The 18,234-nt window shown below is 45.3% G+C and overlaps 1 protein-coding gene across 1 annotated transcript in view; it reads left to right on the plus strand.

Moving 5' to 3' along the window:
- Nucleotides 1-8,691: 8,691 nt before the first annotated feature.
- The window catches only part of LOC115131715 (exostosin-1b-like), a 100,028-nt gene continuing 90,485 nt past the window's right edge, over nt 8,692-18,234 (plus strand). Inside the window, exon 1 of the mRNA XM_029663653.2 lies at nt 8,692-10,610. Coding sequence (XP_029519513.2) covers nt 9,667-10,610 — 944 coding nt within the window. The 5' untranslated portion in view covers nt 8,692-9,666. The remainder of the gene's footprint in view (nt 10,611-18,234) is intronic.

Here is an 18,234-nt window from a genome sequence, read left to right on the forward strand (position 1 = left end):
TGGTGGTGGCAGCATCATGGTTTGGGCCTGCTTTTCTTCAGCAGGGACAGGGAAGATGGTTCAAATTGATGGGAAGATGGATGGAGCCAAATACAGGACCATTCTGGAAGAAAACCTGATGGAGTCTGCAAAAGACCTGAGACTGGGACGGAGATTTGTCTTCCAACAAGACAATGATCCAAAACATAAAGCAAAATCTACAATGGAATGGTTCAAAAATAAACATATCCAGGTGTTAGAATGGCCAAGTCAAAGTCCAGACCTGAATCCAATTGAGAATCTGTGGAAAGAACTGAAAACTGCTGTTCACAAATGCTCTCCATCCAACCTCACTGAGCTCGAGCTGTTTTGCAAGGAGGAATGGGAAAAAATTTCAGTCTCTCGATGTGCAAAACTGATAGAGACATACCCCAAGCGACTTACAGCTGTAATCGCAGCAAAAGGTGGTGCTACAAAGTATTAACTTAAGGGGGCTGAATAATTTTGCACGCCCAAAGTTTGAAATATCCAATAAATGTCGTTCCACTTCATGATTGTGTCCCACTTGTTGTTGATTCTTCACAAAAAATACAGTTTTATATCTTTATGTTTGAAGCCTGAAATGTGGCAAAAGGTCGCAAAGTTCAAGGGGGCCGAATACTTTCGCAAGGCACTGTATATGCCTACATGGTAGAACTCCTGCTTCCATGTAAAACACTGAACACTGGTAATAACACTGAATAAAAATACTAATTAAGGTCACTAATTAGTAAGGAACTCCCCTCACCTGGTTGTCTAGGTCTTAATTGAAAGGGGAAAAAAAACAAATACCAGCTGACACTAGGCCCTCCATGGAATGAGTTTGACACCCCGAACAATTGACATCAGTATGGGATCATAGCTTTCACCTGGATTCACCTGGTCAGTTGGTCATGGAAAGAGCAGGTGTTCATAATGTTTTATACACTGTCTACTGTATAATCAAATCAAATCACATTTTATTGGTCACATACACATGGTTACCAGATGTTAATGCGAGTGTAGCGAAATGCTTGTGCTTCTATTTCCGACAGTGCAGTAATATCTGAAGAGTAATCTAGCAATTTCACAACTACCTTGTACACACAAGTGTAAAGGGATGAATAAGAATATTTAGATATAAATATATGGATGAGCGATGGCCGTGCGACATAGGCAAGACGCAGTAGATGGTGGAATACAGTACATGCATATGAGATGAGTAATGTAGGGTATGTAAACATTATATAAAGTGGCATTGTTTAAAGTGACTAGTGGTACATTTATTGCATCCAATTATTAAAGTGGCTAGAGATTTGAGTCTGTATGTTGGCAGCAGCCACTCAATGTTAGTGATGGTTGTTTAGCAGTCTGATAGCCTTGAGATAGACGCTGTTTTTCACTCTCCTGGTCCCAGCTTTGATGCACCTGTACAGACCTCGCCTTCTGGATGATAGCAGAGTGAACAGGCAGTGGCTCGGGTGGTTGTTGTCCTTGATGATCTTTTTGCCCTTCCTGTGACATCGGGTGTCCTGGAGGGCAGGTAGTTTGCTCCCAGTGATGCGTTGTGCAGACCTCACTACCCTCTGGAGAGCCTTACGGTTGTGGGTGGAGCAGTTGCTGTACCAGGCAGTGATACAGCCCGACAGGATGCCCTTGATTGTGCATCTGTAAAAGTTTCTGAGTGTTTTCGGTGACTAGCCAAATTTCTTCAGCCTCCTGAGATTGAAGAGGCGCTGTTCCGCCTTCTTCAGCACGCTATCTGTGTGGGTGGACCATTTCAGTTTGTCCATGATGTGTACGTTGAAGAACTTAAAACTTTCCACCTTCTTCACTACTCCGTCGATGTGGATAGGGGGGTGCTCCCTCTGCTGTTTCCTGAAGTTCACGATCATCTCCTTTGTTTTGTTGACGTTGAGTGTGAGGTTATTTTCCTGACATCACACTCCGAGGGCCCTCACCTCCTCCCTGTAGCCTGTCTCGTCGTTGTTGGCAATCAAGCCTACCACTGTAGTGTCTGCAAACTTGATGATTGAGTTGAAGGCGTGCATGGAGTTGCACAGGGCGGGGTCGAGATCCAGGGTCTTGAGCTTAATGACGAGATTGGAGGGTACTATGGTTTTAAATGCTGAGCTGTAGTCGATAAACAGCATTCTACCATAGGTATTCCTCTTTTCCAGATGGGTTAGGGCAGTGTGATTGCGTCGTCTATGGACCTATTGGGCCGGTAAGCAAATTGGAGTGGGTCTAAGGTATCAGGTAGGGTGGAGGTGATATGATCCTTGACTAGTCTCTCAAAGCACTTCATGATGACGGAAGTGAGTGCTACGGGGCGATAGTCGTTTAGCTCAGTTACTTTACCTTTCTTGGGAACAGGAACAATGGTAGACATCTTGAAGCATATGGTTACAGCAGACTGGGATAGGGAGAGATTGAATATGTCCATAAACAAAGCAGTCAGCTGGTCTGCGCATGCTCTGAGGATGCGGCAAGGGATGATGTCTAGGCCGGCAGCCTTGCGAGGGTTAACACTTAAATGTTTTACTCACGTTGGCCACGGTGAAGGAGAGTCCACAGGTTTTGGTAGCGGGCTGTGTTAGTGGCACTGTATTGTCCTCAAAGTGAGCAAAAATGTGTTTAATTTGTCTGGGAGCAAGACATCGGGGTCCGTGACGGGGCTGGTTTTCCTTTTGTAGTCCGTGATTGACTGTAGATCCTGCCACATATGTCTGGTGTCTGAGCCGTTGAATTGCGACTCTACTTTGTCTCTATACTCTATACGTTTAGCTTGTTTGATTGCCTTGCAGAGGGAATAGCTACACTGTTCTATTCGGTCATGTTTCCGGTCACCTTGCCATGATTAAAATCAATGGTTCCCGCTTTCAGTTTTGCGCGAATGCTGCCATCAATCCATGGTTTCTGGTTAGTATTGCACAGTTCTAAGAGGCTCCCAGTCCTCAGTAGTCTGTGCTACTTTGTGTAGCGATAAGACTAACGCAACAGGACATTCATAATTAACCCAGTACTGTCAAGTCATGTGAATAGTCTGACATGTCCTCACTTGTCATTTTGACCTTTTGTGTGCGTCATTTTCTCCTCCATCAACCCAGCTGCCTGCATTCCTTGTTCTCCTGCGAGGGGACTATGAGGGGTGGGTCTTTGATCTATCCCCGCAGTGTTTCTACGTTAGAAAATGGTTCTCTTACTCCGTTCGAAAATTGATTTCTTTATGTCCTTTATGAAATGGATTTCTGATTAATTTTACATCACTGGTGAGAAATTGAGCCATGTCTATTTGACTATGAGTAATCAGTGGTATGTGCTATATACTGACAGCATCAAAGCACATACTGTAAGTTCTCTTTCTCACTGACTCACCCCATCTCTCTCACGTCTCTTTAACACTATATCTTGCTCTTCCTGGAGCTGTCTAAAATTAGAACAAGAAGTCATTAAAATGGGTAAAACAAGAAAAAGGGTGAGAGAAAGAGGGACTATTTCCTCACAGTGTTAGGAGCATCTTTCCAGCAAAGAATCATGGTAAGGACTGCATCCAGCTCTCTGCTTCCATCCAAGCAGATTGGAAGAGGGAAATGGAGGATCGGGCACGAGGCTGTTCAAAGGGGTGAGAAAAGCCTGCTTAGATGTTTGGCAGTGGAGTTAATACACTAAGTCACACAGCAATGGAGGGCTTTTCCCCTGCATCTCTTCAAAGAAAAAGACAGGAAGAGATTGTGTGTATGTGGATGGAATACCGTGTGTGTACTGCACAGTGCATTCGGAAAGTATTGAGACCCCTTGACTCTTCACGTTATGTTACAGCTTTATTTGAAAATTGATTAAATATCCATCTACACACAATACCCCATAATAAATAAAAACTGAAATATCACTTTTATGTAAGTATTTAGACCCTTTACTCAGTACTTTGTTGAATAACCTTTGGCAACGATTACAAAGCTTGGCACACCTGTATTTGGGGAGTTTCTCCCATTCTTCTCTGCAGATCCTCTCAAGCTCTCTCAGGTTGAATGGGAAGCATCGCTGCACAGCCATTGTTTGGTCTCTCAAGAGATGCTAGTTTGGGTTCAAGTCCGGGCTCTGGCTGGGCCACTCAATGACATTCAGAAACTTGTCCCGAACCCACTCCTGTGTTGTCTTGGCTGTGTGCTTATGGTCGTCGTCCTATTGGAAGGTGAACCTTCGCCCCAGTCTGTTGTCCTGAGCACTCTGGAGCAGGTTTTTATCAAGGGTCTCTCTGTACTTGCCCCGCTCATGTTTCCCTTGATGCTGACTAGTCTCCCAGTCCCTGCTGCTGATAAACATCCCCACAGCATGATGCTGCCACTACCATGCTTCACCGTAGTGGTGGGGCCTGGTTTCCTCCAGATGTGGCGCTTGGCATTCAGGCCAAAGAGTTCAACCTTTGTTTCATCAGACCAGAGAATCTAGTTGTTCATGGTCTGAGAGTCCTTTAGATGCCTGACAAACTCCAAGCAGGCTGTCATGTGCCTTTTACTGAGAAGTGGTTTCCGTCTGGCCACTCTACCATAAAGGCCTGAATGGTGGAGTGCTGCAGAGATGGTTGTCCTTCTGGAAGGTTCTCCCATGTCCACAGAGGAACTCTGTCAGAGTGACCATCGGGTTCTTGGTCACCTCCCTGACCAAGGCCCTTCTCCCACGATTGGTCAGTATGGCCGGGCTGCCAGCTCTAGGAAGAGTCTTGCTGGTTCCAAGCTTCTTCAATTTAAGAATGATTGAGGCCACTGCTCTTGGGGACCTTCAATGCTGCAGACATTTTTTAGTACCCTTCCCCAGATCTGTGCCGACACAATCCTGTCTTGAAGCTCTACGGACAATTCCTTCGACCTCATGGCTTGGTTTTTGTTCTGACATGGACTGTCAACTGTGGGACCTTATATCGACAGGTGTGTACCTTTCCAAATCATGTCCAATCAATTGAATTTTCCACAGGTGGACTCCAATCAAGTTGTAGAAACATCTGAAGGATGATCGATGGAAACAAGATGCACCTGAGCACAATTTCGAGTCTCATAGCAAAGGGTCATGATAATAAGGTATTTCGTTTATTTTATTTTATAAATTTGCTAAAATTTCTAAAAAACAGTTTTCACTTTGCCATTATGGGTTATTGTGTGTAGAATGATAAGGAAAACATTTAATTTAATCAATTTTAGAATAAGGCTGTGTGTGTGTGTGTGTGTGTGTGTGTGTGTGTGTGTGTGTGTGTGTGAGAGAGAGATTGGTTTCACTATGAATAGTGTGCTGACATGGTCTGTGTTCTATATTATTTACACCCAGTATCAGTGGGATTAGTAAAGTCTGTTTATTATTCTATGCACTTGTGGTTTGCATGGATAATTGTACATTAAGTGGATTAGCATGCAGTGGGAATCCCTAATGGGAATTAGCTACTTTGCTTTGAACACACGCAAATCATCATGCACTGTAGTACCCATCCACTTCTGCAACATCAGCATATTTCAAATTGTTGAAATCAGTGCTGTTATTCATTTTAGTAAAATAGTATATAGAGTTTTAATGAAACTGACACTTGTTATGATTCGGTTCTGCAGTTACTTGTGTGATAGTCATATTTGATGTGGTAAGTCTCCGTTAGGTTGTTATTTGACACTCTTCATCATCTAGGGATCTCCAAACTCTTTGAGTTTCTGTTGTTTCTTCTTTCCTAAGCCACTCAACTGAAAATAAGAGATTCTTTCTTTAATCATATAGTTTAAAACAATGCCATATGTAAAGTACCTCCTGCAGGCTTTTTTTTATGAGAAACTCTGCAAAGAACAATATAAAAAAAGTTTTCTCCCGGCTTCAATATCACCCAAATCCCAAATCAAAATCCGCCTCGGATAAATTGCAGTGGAATACAAATGAGTGGTTCAGGAGTCAGCGGCAGGGATTTTTAATGAGGACAAAACCCTATCACCACATCTAACCTGCTCCAGTTCATTTGCTGCCTTGGCGTCCCAGTAGAATTCCCGGATGAAATTTCAGCGTTTCGGCCCCAGCTCGCTTTGAGCCTTGCAAACGATGACCGTCCTCCTCCCACATCCCAGAACATTTAAACCCTCACTTTGCCTAAAGAAATCCCTGCTCCTGCAGTCTAAAGGTCATTTGAAATAAATAAATAAAAAGGAGGAAGATTGCTATAGCATCCCACACACCAAGCTCTGAGCAGCATTTGAAAAGGCTGGGAACCCCAACTTAACATTCATTCGCCTAGAGGTATTCCGTGAGCGTGAGAGAAGGAGAACACAACTTCCAAGACCACACACTAACTCCCACTCAGTAGCCGTAGCTACATGAGTCGCACTGTGCCTGTACAATGCTACTGTACTATATGACTTACTGAAAAGTCCTCTGGCCTTTTTAGGCGTTGTTGTGAGATGTCTATTGTCTTTGGGAAAGTCTACCACCAATGTTTATTGCATTGGGATGTTGAGCCCTCAAGGATTTAAATGACCGGGATTCTATTAGATTAAGTTGATATTTCTCCTCCGAACTTTTCACCTCTCCGAGTTTATAGATATCATCCTTGAGAAATGATTAGAACACGTCGGCGACAAGACAATGGATGTGGAGTGAATATTTGAATAGGTGTAATGTATCCTAAACCCATCACAACAATGCCAGGGATAAACATTGTGTACAGTAGAACACACTCCCAAGGAGATCATGAATAGGAGATTACATCAATATAACTCAATTCCATGTTTTTATGAGCCTCTCCCTCTCCCTGTCTGTACAAAGTGACCTCTATTAGGTTTGCAGACCCTTTATTGTCCCCCCCCCCACAACAAATCCTGGCCTGCTGTGTTTTGGTTCCCAATGAGGGTGTGTTGGGATTTTGAGGTTGGGTTACACGGCCCTGTTGTGTTTGTCTGTTTTTGTGCTCACACACACACACACACACACACACACATCCTTTATCCAGGTCTATCTGCGTCTCCAGCCTCCTGGAGCACTCGAGCTCGTTACATCATCCTAAGGGGAGTTATCTGTGCCCGATCTGCACTCTCAAAGGCTGTTTTGTCTTCCATCTGCCTAGAACTCCCTGAACCCTGGGATTACCATCCCAGCCGTGGGTATTTGTTTACCGCCGCCCTAATTTACCGTGGCCTTTATCACAGTCGCCTGCCGATGCGGGGAGGAAGTGCTGCTTCACAAACAGCTCATCTGTATACCAGGGGAACCATAGCAATCCTTCAGGTAATCCAGCTGTTCTCAACCAACCAGAGGTGCCCTGTCTGGAGTTGGTTCGTTTAGCTCCCGAGTGGGGCTCCCGAGTAACGCAGGGGTCTAAGGCACTGCATCTCCGTGCTAGAGGTGTCACTTCAGACATCCTTGTTCGATTCCAGGCTGTATCACAACCGGCCGTGATTGGGAGTCCCATAGGGCGGCGCACAATTGGCCCAGCGTCGTCCGGGTTTGGCCGGTGTAGCCTGTCATTGTAAATAATAATCTGTTCTTAACTGACTTGCCTAGTTAAATAAGGATTCAATAAAATAAAAAATCTCATGTAACACCATGTAGGAAAAGAAGGTCAGATTAGTTATCAATTATAACAGCAATTAATTGGTGATTAAATTAAATGTAATTGCCAGCAAGTGATTGCCACGAATAGCACGAGGGGCACAATTACTTTCAAAAGTAAATGTAGGGGTCCCTATGGCCCTAAAGGTGGCTGGTGTTGGGGGCCTAAAGGAGGCTTTTGTCTCAACGGCACACTAATACCCTATTTACACTACTGAGCCGAGCCGAACTAAGCTGAGCTGTATTGAACTGGCCTGGGTACAGGTTCAACACATCCATCATTTATGGAACCAAGCTGGAAAAGACCATAAGAAGAGGAAATATCTGAGCCAGTACAGTATGGTTCAGGTTGGCACAATAGTGTGAATCAGGCGAATGTGCAAAAAACATTTTTTGCCAGCACGGTATGGTTCAGGTCGGACTCGGCACTGCAGTATGAAAAGGGTAAAACTGAGGCTGGCTAACCCCCAGGATTCTGGCCCAGCTCCCAGCCGGTCCCTCTCATTGGTCATGTTTAATTAACACCCCCCTTCTTCCTAAACTAATTGGCCATAAAAAAACGAGGATGGCCCCTTCACCCAGCCTGAGTGTTGTTCCACAAAATGGCAGCTGTGTAGATTATGAGGCATGGTGTGCCTCCTCAAGAGCGATTTGGAGCTATTAATCTTTGTCATTAGTCAGTGCACTTTGGTTTGTGTGAGACTATCTTTTTCGGCTCTGCACATTTATAGTTTTAAAGATTTTTTTTTTTTTTTTGTGAAAATCTTTAGATGTATTATGTCTGATCAACCTATAGGCCTACACTTTCACTCACTCATGAACCATCAATTTGTGCTGTGTAAACGTTACCGTAGGGCACTCACGTTTGGTTACCGTAATTTTGTTTGCACACTAAAGCAACACTGGTTCTTGGCCACAGGGTCAACCTCTACTACAGGAAATAACATCAAACTAGTTATTTCAAGACAGTGGTGACAGTTTATAATCATTACTTGCAATATAATTTGGAAAAACAATATATATATATATACTTATTGCGCAAAGTATTCAATAGTTTTCGATATTTTTACTCGCGCTTTAAATTCTTCGGCGAGAGCGCTCCAGTTGTGAATGGGTGCATTCGAAGCACTGCCCTTTCCGGTCCCAAGGATAGACCAATGAGAAAAGCGTATACACACTGATGGGACGTCAAATCTGCTTCCCATCGTGTCGGGATTGGAACATTACAGAGTAAGAATCGGAACAATTGAGTGTTTGGTAATTGGACACTAGGATCAAGGAATCCCATATCGGTAACAATTTCAATGCATTTGCGAAGTCACATTGTAACTGTAAGTACTGTCTGAGATCGTTGCGTCCGTTTCTTCGTTTATATCAGGCCCTATTTTCCGATGAGATAATTTTTTTTGTTGCGTGTATGAGGTCTGTCGGGAGATTAAAACATAAGAGAAATGCAGGGATTTGTGAGGCTACATTTGCACTGATGAACCGCTCTTGTTCTACTACGCTTTACTCGGTCGTTTATGGAACCATGGAGTGAAATATCGCTTTAGAAAGCGCGAGGAACAAGACTAATTCTACTCCGAGACCTCTGGATCTAAACCCGCCACACCGACTGCTTTAAATCCCAGCCGGCGTGTTAAGGACTTTTACATCTCAGACGTGGGATACCTTTTCTGTGTTGGCCAAGGCAGGGAACCTCACGAACCCCTGCCGCTACTCTCGCAGGGTAAAGAGCTAATAAAAAGGCTTCGGGCACCTCTAACCGGGCGCAGTTTAGCATTTGAATACAGCTTGGCTGTATGAGGGAGGGAGCGAGAGGGGCAGAGCGCGTAGGATATCTGATTTGTTTTTACTTGGTCGAGGGAGTGAAATGGTAAAACTAGCTAGAAGGGGGAGAAAACGCATTTAAAATCGCCCACATGCTCTGGATCAATCGCTGGATTGGGGCACGGAATACGAAGAAGGGGGAAGACGCGAGTTTGAAATCTTTGCGGGCTGGAAGATGGCAGAGGGGTGCAGTTGGAAGTGGTGAGAGCCTAACTTCTGGCCACTTCGAATTTATTTGTAACCAATTTGCCCCTATTCGTAGGACACATGCAGGCCAAAAAACGATATTTAATCCTGCTCTCTGCCGGTACATGTCTAGTTCTACTGTTCTACTTTGGAGGTGTACCACTTCCATCCTCGGGCAGGAACCGGCATGACCGTAGCCACAATGGATATCGCCCCGACCAGCCGTGGCCACACTTCTCGGACCCTTTACAACAATTCCTACTCTGGGATCAACCGGACACCGAGGAATACAACATTCACATATCGCCAAGGCAAAAGAGGGACGTTAACACAAGTGTGTACAAAGGCAAAAGATGTCGCATGGATTCGTGCTTTGATTTCTCAGCATGCAAAAGGAACGATTTCAAAGTGTATGTCTACCCCCAGCAGAAAGGGGAGAAAATCTCTGAAAGTTACCAGAATATTTTGTCGATTGTTGAGGGATCCAGGTTCTACACCACTGACCCGGGTCAAGCTTGTCTATTCATCCTGAGCTTGGACACCCTGGACCGGGACTCGCTGTCTCCGCAGTACGTGCACAATCTCAAAACCAAGGTCCAGAACCTTCATCTCTGGAACAACGGCAGAAACCACCTCATATTTAACTTGTACTCTGGGACATGGCCGGACTACACGGAAGACCTAGGTTTCGACATAGGCCAGGCCATGTTGGCCAAGGCCAGCATCAGTACCGAGATCTTCAGGCCCAACTTTGACGTGTCCATTCCGCTGTTCTCCAAGGAGCACCCTAGGACCGGAGGGGACAGGGGGTACCTAAAGTACAACTCCATCCCACCTTTCAGGAAATACATGCTGGTGTTTAAGGGGAAGCGATACCTTACAGGGATAGGGTCCGACACGAGGAATGCCTTATATCATGTCCATAACCAGGAGGACGTGGTGCTCCTCACCACCTGCAAACACGGCAAGGATTGGCAGAAACACAAGGACGCACGCTGCGACAAGGACAACGCAGAATATGACAAGTAAGTGATGTGTTGACGGATTAAAACGCATTTATAAGTGGTTTCGGTCATATTACCACGGTGTACATGAACAGTGACCACCTTTGGTCTCCATAACAGAGTTTACAATGGGTGTCCTTTACCATTCCAAAACTGGGCACCCTTGCGTGCATCCTTAAGGGTCTCCATGGCGTGCGGTACGGTGTGTGTTTTGTGAGCTGATTGTGAACTCATTTTATTGGCACACAAAGCCATTGACTGCCATTCTCAGGGACTGCAATGGTTTATGATTCCCTTCCTGGCCTACCCCCTAACCTCGCTCCCTTTCAAGTGTGAACAAAAAAAAGTCTCCAGCCAGCCTGTCCATTTACCTTTCCCGGGTCTGCCTAAAATCACCCCGGACACCGCCCCCTCGTACACAGGAATTGAACCCACTTCACTGATATTGTAGTCAAACGAGGATATGTACTGAAACGTTTTATTTGCAGTTTACTTTAACGGAATAAAGCAATGTGCACTGTGGGAGTGTGTGTGACCTTTGCATCACACTGCTATAAACTCCCATTTATAATGAAAAAGCACAATATTTATTAGGCCTAGACTTATTAGCCAAATCAGTTGTAATTCTGTTGTGTGTTGCTGTTAATGTAATAAGGCCTGGCCTGCATCCCAAATCATTTTCATCGTCATGGCCATATTACTTTGACAGTAGGCTAGGGTTGTGCTTTGCGTATTCTCACTGATCGTGGAGACCACATCTCATGTTGGGTCGCAATGATGCCAGTTTAAGTCAAATCACCCAAAGGACAGGTATCCCATTGTAACCATGGTAGGAAAGTTTGTCATGGAAGTTTACATGAATCGTAAGCGCATTGCCAAGTTTATTTCTCAGAGTGACGCGGGTTTGTTTTAGGCTGCGTTGCCTACTTCTGATTTGAATATGCCTCTAAATCCTCAGTAAACTCAGGCATGTGATAACTCACCCCCCCCCCCCCCCCCTCATACTTTAGGCCAATGATGTTACGGTTTAAAATTTCAGGGAAGTGAGAGATTGGATAAAACCGTACTACATTGAAGACTAAATATATCCAGACACTTGTGAGTGGCAATAACTAGCCCTACATCCCAAATGGCACCCTATTCCCTATATAGTGCACTACTTTGTCTTGACCAGGGCCTAAAGTAATGCAGGGAATAGGGTGCCAGTTGGGACGCACTCTATATCTATAGGCCTAGTTTGGTCAAAGGGAAATCGAACTAAAACTGAACTTTTCATGAACTGAAATTCACTGAAATGAGAAGACACTGCCCTATGACACACCGCCAGTTGCAAATATGCTTTAACAACATCCCCACACGTAAGTGCTGGTCCATTTTGTCATCTTTCTCCCCTTTATCTGCCCTTGCAATCTGCTCTTCTCCCAGAGTGATGCTTTTGGCTCTTGTCACCTGTAGAAATGTCATCCATTATCTAAATTCCAGGTAATTTTCTCTCGACTGCTCAGGTTAGCACTGACATGGCTTGGACTGGTGTGTACTCTATTGGGCTGCGTTCACAGCCAGAGTGTCTCTCACAATCAGGGGTGTATATATATATTTTTAATATTCTCTTTACATAGAGCTGTAAAACGATGGAACTCTCAACGTGGTGCCTCATCTCAACCTTTTTCCACTCTTGACCTCTGACCTTTCAGCCTCTAAGAGGAATGTGGCAGGAGCAGCAGATATGGGAAGGCTTTTAAAACACACGTTCACACACAGGCAGTGCCTGGTAGCCCCGGACACTGTTGAAGGATTTTTAAGCCTTGACAATTGAGACATGGATTGTCTTAGTGTGCCATTCGGAAGATGAATGGGTAAGATACAATATTTCAGTGCCTTTGAATGTGGTATGGTAGTAGCATTGGCGTGTCTTCATGGATGACAAGTAAAAATGATTTTTCTCTTTAGTCTGTTTTTTCAGAACTTTTCGGTCAATTCGCAGGTGGCTGAAACTCACCGGAGAAATCATCCGAGTGAGGGGAAACAGAAGCTCTGTCTCAGTATGTGTAGCCCATGTATCTGATGCTGTCTAGAATGAAAGAGCTGTAGCATTTGATTAATGCCAGAAAGCATCTGGCCTACCTTGATATAATAATAATAATAATAATTTGAGCTGAGGTCAACAGTGGGTTGTCCTGGTGCAGCAAAACACCCCGAAAGGGAGGCCAGTTTTGGATTTGGCTTCACACCAATCAAACAACATCCTAAGCAAAACATTGTCAGACATGTGTCTGTTTTCTGGTCCCCCGTTTGTTGATGTCCTGCAGTAGCTGGCTTGCTAAATTGGTTTTGACTTAATTCTCTGTACAGGCCAATGATTATGATTGATTCTGAACTTACCATAAATGCATATATTGTGCCACTGGCCTGGGCAGATTGAAGTTCAATATGTAACCTAGATGTAAGCCTACATTAACTAGGTAGCCAATGAAAACAAAGTGTACTGTATGACAGAGCCATAGACTGTTTTGCCATCATGAAAGAGAGGAGGATAGCATTGGTGTTCAACTAGTCTACAAATAGGGTGGGTCAACTTAAAAAAAAAAAAACTTGCGCACAGACGGACACAAATCAGTACCATGGACAGCCACATGACTAAATTGTTTTCAGTGTATCAAACTAAGAAAATTGCCTTGTTGATTTGATGTTTTACGTTGAAATGGTGCTGGAATATCAGTCAGTGCTCCTGTTGTCTTTGTGCTGACTTGTGGTAACTCTCTGTGGTTCTAAATCAGAACTCTCTGTGGTTCTAAATCAGAACTCTCTGTGGTTCTAAATCAGAACTCTCTGTGGTTCTAAATCAGAACTCTCTGTGGTTCTAAATCAGAACTCTCTGTGGTTCTAAATCAGAACTCTCTGTGGTTCTAAATCAGTAGTTTTAGTAAACGGACAAGCATGGACTTGCTTGACCATGCTGCAGGTCATAGAACTGTTTGTTACGTGCAGTATTTGCTTGTGGACTTTCACCAGACAGATGTTCTCTGGTTTTGCGATGAAACAAACGTGCGTGTAGTTGAATTTATTCTGCCACTGTGACTGTCTTTTTTTATTTTGTCACGTCATTATGGTGTGTCACAGTGGTGTCTGAACGAATGGGTTGTAGAGCAAAAACCGCAATTATCACAACAGGTTGTCATATGGTTTTTCTATTGGCTTGGCTTCCCCGGTGATTGTTACCCACGCACCACTACAGAGTAGTATGTGCCAGCCACACCAGTTTGTGTCAAGAACTGTAACACTCAACTGTTTCCTGTGTGTCTCACGAATGGTCCGCCACCCCAAACGACATCCAGCCAACTTGACACAACTGTGGGAAGCAGTGGAGTCAACATGGGCCAGCATCCCTGTGGAACGCTTTCGACGCCTTGTGGAGTCCATGCCCCGGCGAATTGAGGCAGCTCTGAGGGCAAAAGGAGGGGGTACAACTCTGTATTAGGAAGGTGTTCCTAATGTTAGGCGTACTCCGTGTCTGTGCTGCTAGTTACATTACAGCCTATATCAGAGTACTCTCAAGCTGTGAAATCTGTCCCAACTTTCCAACATGCCTCCTCTCTTGAGTTTTGCTGCGTATTGCTTGTTTCTTCCTCCTTACAACTTTCCCAGCAGACGGCTAGATCATGATCCCCCATTTAATAGTTAACCAGTTTTGTCGGCCGGTATTGACTTTGTACTTTTAGCCACTTCACTAGCAGGCCGCCACATCTCAAGGTCACTCCAGGGACTCCTCCACTACGTTGAATGGGGGTGTTTTTATGAGAGCCAGAGTGTTTTTGAGTGTGCACTGCATGTCTAAGAGTTACCCAATGTACGTGTGTATTTTATGTGTCTGTGTTCTTTCCTGTATGAAGCCCCCCCCCAAGGCTGCAATATCAGGCCGAGGGATGGGTCGGAGGGATGGTGCATTTTTCATTTTCGCAACTGCGTCATCAGCAGGAATGTTCCTACTTGAGTAAATCCTCTTGAAGAGGAGGGGGCTGGCCATGCTTCGTTGCGCTCTCTCTCTCTCTCTCTCTCGTTCATTCTGTGCGATCAGAATGAAATGGAAACACTGATGTGATTTGGGGCGGCGGTGGCTTGCTGCCATATTTCCATTTCCTCCTTTACGACGCAGAGCGTGGCATTTTGTTGACACTGTGCCAGAGATGAATTAGCAAACCTGGCCAAGCGAAGACGGCATCCCCGTCTTATCATGTTTAAAATAGCATTATTAATGCCATTTTCACACGTCGATGGCAGTTATTCTCTGGACAGATCTTGGCATGATAGTAGAGTGGATGTGGCACTCAAGGTTAACACAGAACATGTCATTTGCTGCATGCCACGGCCTGATACTCGGGGGGTCATGCTCCCCGGTTCGCAGTTGTTTGCTTACTCTTGTCAGATTAATACATCATGAATATTTCATCGTCCTCCTCTCACTTAAATTAAGCACTGGGCCATGATCACACCAAAATATGCTAATGACCAGCAGGAAATTAGCGGGGAATGCTAGTGTGCCCTAATTGGCGCTGTTTGATTATTTCCATGGAAGATGTAGTCTAGCCTACACCGGCGTGGACATTTTTGATCTCATCTGTCAATCTATTCATCCTCAACGTGTTTATGTTTATGGTTCCCTCACAATCAGAATCTCAGTTGTCGAGGCTTTGTACTCTATGATCGTCGGCCCCAACTCTGTGGGGGTTGCTCCTGATCATGCTGATATGTCGGTCTGCTTTGCATCTGTGTTTGTGTGTCTGCACACCTCTGTGGTGTGTGCGGAGCGAGGAGGGGTTGTGAACTCTGTCTGTGCCTTGGCGGCCCACAGTCACCACGGGGATTACCATGACGACGTGGCTCTTGGCCCGCGGCAGCTGAGAGACCAGGTGGGACGAAACTGAGCAAGTCTGACCGAGCTGGGCTTTACTGGCCCAGTCCAGCCACCTCCGCTTGGCTAGTGGTGGGGAGGGATTGATCAATCGGGAGTGTTTCACTCCGAATGAAAATCGATCTGGGCATTAGGGGAGTGCCGGGGCTGCCCCCTGTGGATCATTTCCTCCATTTAAGAGCCTACCGTTTCTCCAAAACCGGAGGCAAATCACGCAGCAGTAATTGAAAGTACAAAATTACAAGGTGGGAAACGAAAGTATTTTTGTTCCTGGACTGTCAGGGAATCCTTGGGAGGCATGAATTAATAAGTGGGAGGGGTACAGTGGTAAAATCATCTCTTCCCTCTTCCCCCCCTACTCCCTCCATCCACTAAAGTGATGAGTTAGGCAGGTATTATTTTTTTATTTTACCTTTTATTTAACTATGCACGTCAGTTAACAACTTCTTAATTTCAATGATGGCCTAGGAAGAGTGGGTTAACTGCCTTGTTCAGTGGCAGAATGACAGATTTGTACCTTGTCAGCTTGGGGTAAGTTAACAGGCTATCCACTCAGTTTAAAGGTTACTAAGAAATCAAGCCAAACATCTGATTTGGCTGTAAATTGAGTGAGACAGGTAAGCTGGCTGGTTCCATGTAAAAAAAAGAAAAATGATGACGTATGTAGATTTAATTTTTTTAAACATTTTTTTTTTTAGCTCTGAGGCATTCGGAAGACCTGGCATTTACATTATGGAAGCCAAATGATTTTTGAGTTCTGTCTCGTTTAGTGCATGAAAGCTTGTTCATCTCGTCTTTCTCTACTATATGGCACGGATATGCCGTGGCAGGGATAGAACCATTCAGAGCATCTAATATTCTCTACCTCGCTGGCAATTTGCATATTTACTTTGAATTCTCCTCCTTTTTTTATTTACATTTTAAATTTTACCCCCTTTCTCCCCAATTTCGTGTGGTATCCAGTAGTTACTATCTTGTCTCATCGCTACAACTCCCGTACGGGCTCAGGAGAGACGAAGGTTGAATGCCATGCGTCCTCCGAAACACAACACAACCCAACCAAGCTGCACTGCTTCTTAACACAGTGCGCATCCAACCCGGAAGCCAGCCGCACCAATGTGTCAGCGGAAACACCGGGCGCAGGGCTGGCACTGCGCCCGGCCTGCCACAGGAGTCGCTAGTGCGCAATGAGACAAGGATATCCCTACCGGCCTCCCTAACCCGGAAGACTGTAGGCCGTCGCCCCATGGACCTCCCGGTCACGGCCAGCTGCGACAGAGCCTGGGCTCGAACCCAGGATCTCTGGTGGCACAGCTAGCGCTGTGATGCAAATCAAATCAAATTTATTTTATAGCCCTTCGTACATCAGCTGATATCTCAAAGTGCTGTACAGAAACCCAGCCTAAAACCCCAAACAGCAAGCAATGCAGGTGTAGAAGCACGGTGGCTAGGAAAAACTCCCTAGAAAGGCCAAAACCTAGGAAGAAACCTAGAGAGGAACCAGGCTATGTGGGGTGGCCAGTCCTCTTCTGGCTGTGCCGGGTGGAGATTATAACAGAACGTGGCCAAGATGTTCAAATGTTCATAAATGACCAGCATGGTCGAATAATAATAAGGCAGAACAGTTGAAACTGGAGCAGCAGCATGGCCAGGTGGACTGGGGACAGCAAGGAGTCATCATGTCAGGTAGTCCTGGGGCATGGTCCTAGGGCTCATCCGAGGACACCCCCGGACAGGGCCAAACAGGAAGGATATAACCCCACCCACTTTGCCAAAGCACAGCCCCCACACCACTAGAGGGATATCTTCAACCACCAACTTACCATCCTGAGACGAGGCTGAGTATAGCCCACAAAGATCTCCACGGCACAACCCAAGGGGGGGGGGGCGTCAAGTCAACCCAGACAGGATGACCACAACAGTGAATCAACCCACTCAGGTGACGCACCCCCTCCAGGGACGGCATGAGAGAGCCCCAGTAAGCCAGTGACTCAGCCCCTGTAATAGGGTTAGAGGCAGAGAATCCCAGTGGAAAGAGGGGAACCGGCCAGGCAGAGACAGCAAGGGAGGTTCGTTGCTCCAGAGCCTTTCCGTTCACCTTCCCACTCCTGGGCCAGACTACACTCAATCATATGACCCACTGAAGAGATGAGTCTTCAGTGAAGACTTAAAGGTTGAGACCGAATGTGCGTTTCTGACATGGGTAGGCAGACCGTTCGATAAAAATGGAGCTCTATAGGAGAAAGCCCTGCCTCCAGCTGTTTGCTTAGAAATTCTAGGGACAATTAGGAGGCCTGCGTCTTGTGACCGTAGCGTACGTGTAGGTATGTACGGCAGGACCAAATCAGAGAGATGGGTAGGAGCAAGCCCATGTAATGCTTTGTAGATTAGCAGTAAAACCTTGAAATCAGCCCTTGCTTTGACAGGAAGCCAGTGTAGAGAGGCTAGCACTGGAGTAATATGTGCCCTAGACCACTGCGCCACCCGGGAGGCCCCAATTCTCATTCTTCTGGGGTAATATTTTCTACTATACTCTTTCAGCACCTCTGACTGTTCTGTTTGTGTAGCTTTCATGGTCTACAGCCCACTTGTGTTTGTATTTCTCTGGGTATTCGTTGACTGTAATTACTTGGAATTAGATTTAGCCTTCTTTAAGAATCCCTCTACAACCGATGAATCCCTGGCTGAGAAGCATGTGGGTCACTGGAAATTATATTCCATAAAGCACTTCCTGTA

This window comes from Oncorhynchus nerka, linkage group LG7 (genome assembly GCF_034236695.1).
Source record: "Oncorhynchus nerka isolate Pitt River linkage group LG7, Oner_Uvic_2.0, whole genome shotgun sequence".
NCBI lineage: Eukaryota > Metazoa > Chordata > Actinopteri > Salmoniformes > Salmonidae > Oncorhynchus > Oncorhynchus nerka.